This window comes from Mandrillus leucophaeus, unplaced genomic scaffold (assembly GCF_000951045.1).
Source record: "Mandrillus leucophaeus isolate KB7577 unplaced genomic scaffold, Mleu.le_1.0 Scaffold288, whole genome shotgun sequence".
Classification (NCBI taxonomy): domain Eukaryota; kingdom Metazoa; phylum Chordata; class Mammalia; order Primates; family Cercopithecidae; genus Mandrillus; species Mandrillus leucophaeus.
The window spans coordinates 809,394-813,947 of record NW_012103009.1 but is presented as its reverse complement, the minus strand read 5'-3'; the positions used below and the strand labels follow the sequence as shown (position 1 = coordinate 813,947).

The 4,554-nt window shown below is 47.6% G+C and overlaps 1 protein-coding gene across 1 annotated transcript in view; it reads left to right on the top strand.

Moving 5' to 3' along the window:
* Positions 1-1,520: 1,520 nt before the first annotated feature.
* The window catches only part of MOV10L1 (Mov10 RISC complex RNA helicase like 1), a 78,013-nt gene continuing 74,979 nt past the window's right edge, over positions 1,521-4,554 (top strand). The window contains exon 1 of the mRNA XM_011985608.1: positions 1,521-1,701. Within this exon, the coding sequence (XP_011840998.1) occupies positions 1,576-1,701 (126 nt within the window). The 5' untranslated portion in view covers positions 1,521-1,575. The remainder of the gene's footprint in view (positions 1,702-4,554) is intronic.

Sequence of the window (4,554 nt, the reverse complement as noted above, 5' to 3'; positions counted from 1 at the left end):
CTGTGTGCCTAGAAAGCCCCGGAAAACGCCGCCCCGCCGACCTCGCCTGTCCTTTCAGAACGCGCTGCGCCCGCGCGCGCCTTGGCCTTGCCTTGCTTCCGAGCCCATCTTCCTAAAGCCGGGGATGCGCTCGGATTCCCGCACGATTCCTTTCTCCCGAGGTGTTTTTTTGTTTGTTTTTTGTTGTTTTTGTTGTTTTTGTGAAACAGAGTTTTGCTCTTGTCACCCAGGGTGGAGTGCAGTGGCGCGATCTCGGCTCACCGCAACTTCCGCCTCCCGGGTTCAACCGATTCTCCTGCCTCAGCCTCCCGAGTAGCTGGGTGTACAGGCACCTGCCTCCACGCCCGGCTAATTTTTGTATTTTTAGTAGAGAGGAGTTTTCGCCATGTTGGTCAGGCTGGTCTCGAACTCCTGATCTCAGGTGACCCACCCGACTTGGCCTCCCAAAGTGCTGGGATTACAGGCGTGAGCCACCGCGCCCAGCCTCTCCCGAGGTTCTTGTGGCTTCTCCCCATGTTTCCTTCTGTGGTAATGAAATCCACGGTAGTGGGTCCCTAGTTGCCTTCTGTGAGAGAAACCAGGAGCAGGCTTCAAGCGGGGAGCTTCCTGCTGCAGGCAGCGTGTTCAGGGCCTCTGGATCCACAGGGGCCGATGCCTGGGAGGGGCCGGCGCCCGGGGGGCCGGCTGTGTTACCTGGAGCACTTGCTCCGCAGACCTGGGTCTCTTCGGTAGAACGCTCTCAGCCGTAGCTGGAGCTCCAGCTCTTGGCAGAGCCGAGATTCCTTGCCTGTACCGTAACCGGCGCCCCTCGTTCCTCCCGTGGCTTGGAAGCTGCAGGAAAGGCGCGTTCAGAACTCAGGACCATGGCTGCAGCAGTAGCCAAATGGCTGAGGGGTGCCCTGCTCCTGGGTCAAACTTGCCTGCCCAGCCCCGAACCTTTTCTAGCAGCATATTTGTTGAGATTCTCTAGTTTTCTAAGACTGCTGCTGATGGTGATGAAAGAAGATAATCGATAGCGCTAATAAAACCGTGCATGCTAGTATCTCCCAGATGCTGATATACGTGGCAGTTTACGTAGCACTTAACTTGTGTCAGCCACGCAGAGGTCCATACATGCATGTGTGTTCTGCCACTGAACCCTCCAGCAGCTCCCTTGGGTAGTGACGATTAGTCTCCATCTTACAGATGGCAACAGGCCCAGAGTAGTTAAGGACCTCGTCCAGGTTACACCAATGGCGGTAGAAGAGCTGGAAGTCAACCCCCGCAGTCTGCTGTGGAGTCAGGGCTGTCACCTCCACAGCCACTACCTGTGCCCTTCAGAGGAAACTGGGCTGTCTGCCCCCAAACCCCACGTTCCAGACACAGCACTCTCTGATGGGATTCTCTCTGTCTCAAGTCAGCCCGTTAGGCGACAGTCCTTCATGGAGGCTTTTGCACTCTGCCTTTCTCTGGTGGGACTTCACTGTAGTGTGCCCTTGCTTTTATGGCCAAGATAACTTTTGTTTACCCATCTCAGGTGACACTAAGCTGAAAACTGTACGGGGTGTCGTGACAAGATACTGCAGTGATTATGGCATGATTGATGATTTGATCTACTTCTCCAGTGATGCTGTGACTAGCAAAGTGCTTCTGAATGTTGGACAGGAAGTGATTGCAGTTGTGGAAGAAAATAAAGTGTCCAATGGACTGAAAGCAATCAGGGTAAGGTTTGAGTTCATTTGGGAACAATTTTTCTTTGCCACAGTACTTTGTGTTGTTTTCCTTGTGTTTAATCTATCAGACATGACCCGGCCAAGGGAGAGAGAGTGGAATATACCTTCAAGGGGATGCTTTTGCTCTCTATGATTTCTGTTTTAAAAAATAAACAGACTGGGTACAGTGGCTCATGCCTGTAATCCCAACACTTTGGAAGGCTGAGACAGGCAGATCACTTGAGCTCAGGAGTTAGAGACCAGCCTGGGCACCATGGTGAAACCTCGTGTCTACAAAAAAAAACCTCCACAAAAAGTAGCCTGGTGTAGTGACACATGCATGCAGTCCCAGCTACATGGGAGACTGAGGCGGAAGGATTGCTTGAGCCCAGAAGGTTGAGGCTGCAGTGAATTATGATCGCATGACCATACTCCAGCCTTGGTGACAGAGCAAGACCCTGTCTCTATAAATAAACAGCAGTCATTGTAAATCATTCAAACAACATAGACATGTATACTTTAGAAAGTAAAGCTTGCCTATGAATTTATGCTGTGGAAAACATAGCAATTATGTATCTATTATTTTTGTGCTTTTTGAACAATTTAATGGTTATCACCAAAGTAACATCAATAATACAGTAATTTATATTCTTAGGAGCAGAATGAGAGACTGCACTTGATTTGCATTTAAGCCTTAAGTATGGTAACTTTTCATGTTTCTTCTTTTTTTTTTTCTGGGATGGAGTCTCTGTTGCCTAGGCTGGAGTTGGCTCACTGCAAGCTCCGCCTCCCGGGTTCACGCCATTCTCCTGCCTCAGCCTCCTGAGTAGCTGGGACTACAGGCGCCCACCACCATTCCCAGTTAATATTTTTGTATTTTTAGTAGAGACAGGGTTTCACCGTGTTAGCCAGGATAGTCTCGATCTCCTGACCTCATGATCCACCTGCCTCGGCCTCCCAAAGTGCTAGGATTACAGGCGTGAGCCACCGCGCCTGGCTTCATGTTTTTTCTGTGAATTATTTTTGTGTCCTTTGTTCACATTTTTGTTGAGTTCGACCTTTTCTCTTGTTAAAGCTTACATATTAGGGAAATTAGAGCTTTTTTTTTTTTTTTGAGACAGAGTCTTGCTCTGTCGCCCAGGCTGGAGTGCAGTGGCGCGATCTCCACTCACTGCAAGCGCCCCTGCCTCCCGGATTCACGCCATTCTCCTGCCTCAGCCTCCTGAGTAGCTGGGACTACAGACGCCCATCACCACGCCCGGCTAATTTTTTTGTATTTTTAGTAGAGACGGGGTTTCACTGTGTTAGCCAGGATGGTCTCGATCTCCGGACCTCATGGTCCGAGTGCCTCAGTCTCCCAAAGTGCTGGGATTACAGATGTGAGCCATTGTGCCCGGCCGAAATTAGAGCTTTTTAAGGAAAATTATTATATAAAAGTGTTAGGAATATTTTCCCCAGGATCATCTTTGACTGTGTTTTATAGTTTCATTTTTTGTAGTTAAGTGTGCCTCTTTTCCATGTAGCTTTTGGATGCTGTAAGAAGCCTTAGGGAGGCTTATTCCACTTCTTATTTCTAATATTCAGATTTTACCCTGAAAATTGTTTATTGACAATTGGAATTTTTTTTTTTTAATTTTTGAGACAGAGCTTTGCACTGTCACCCAGGCTGGAGTATAGTAGTGCCATTAGCTCACTGCAGCCTCAAATTCCTGAGCTCAAGCGATTCTTCCACCCTAGCCTCCTGAGTAGCTGGGAACACAGGTACACACCATCTTACCTGACTAATTTTTAAAATTTTTTGTAGAAATGGTATCTCTGTTGCATAGGCTGGTCTGAAACTCCTGGCCTCGAGTGATTCTTCTACCTCGGCCTCCCAAAGTGTTGGGATTACAGGCATAAGCCACCATGCCTGGCCTATTTGTTGATATTTAAATATTTGACCGGCCTGGAATTTATTTTAGTGCACAGACTGAGAGAGGGAACCAGACATTGCTTTCCTAATGGCTAGCCAGTCATCTGCATTGCTCACTTTTTCCCTGCTGATTTGGAAAATTCTTTAATCATGCACCAGAATCCCACCTGCATGTGATGTGGTCCTGATGCTTATAAGGGGGTCTCATGGCATGGGTGCTGTGATAGGTGGTGAGCAGGTTTCTGTTCCTTGCTCTTATTGGCATATGGTATTTTTCTGGCTCTTCAGTTGTTCTGGATGAGTTTTGGAATCTTTTTGCTTCTCCCCCTCTGCCCAGATTTGCTTTGGGTTTGCAGATTTGCACTGAGTTTATGGATTTCATTTAGAATAATTGATATTTGGGTCACGTGGAGTCTTTTCCAACAACACATTATGTTTGTGCATTTATTTAAGTCTTTCTTTGTATTCTGTTTTTGTTTCTGAGACGGAGTCTCGCTCTGCCGCCCAGGCTGGAGTGCAGTGGCGCAATCTCGACTCACTGCAAGCTCCGCTCCCTGGGTTCACGCCATTCTCCTGCCTCAGCCTCCCAAGTAACTGGGACCACAGGCGCCCGCCACCACGCCCAGCTAATTTTTTGTATTTTTTAGTAGAGACGGGGTTTCACCGTGTTAGCCAGGATGGTCTCGATCTCCTGACCTCGTGATCTACCCTCCTTGGCCTCCCAAAGTGCTGGGATTACAAGCGTGAGCCACCACGCCTGGCCCTTTGTATTCTTTTTATAGTTCAATAGTTTTCTTCATTTAGGTCCTGTGAATTTCTTATTAAATTTATCTTCAGGAGTTTTTATGTGTTCTATTAACATCATTTTCTGTTGTATTTTCAAATTTATCTTTTTCTTCCTATATGGGAAAGCTTTTGGTTTTTAAATGTAATTTGGAATCTGGCAAACTT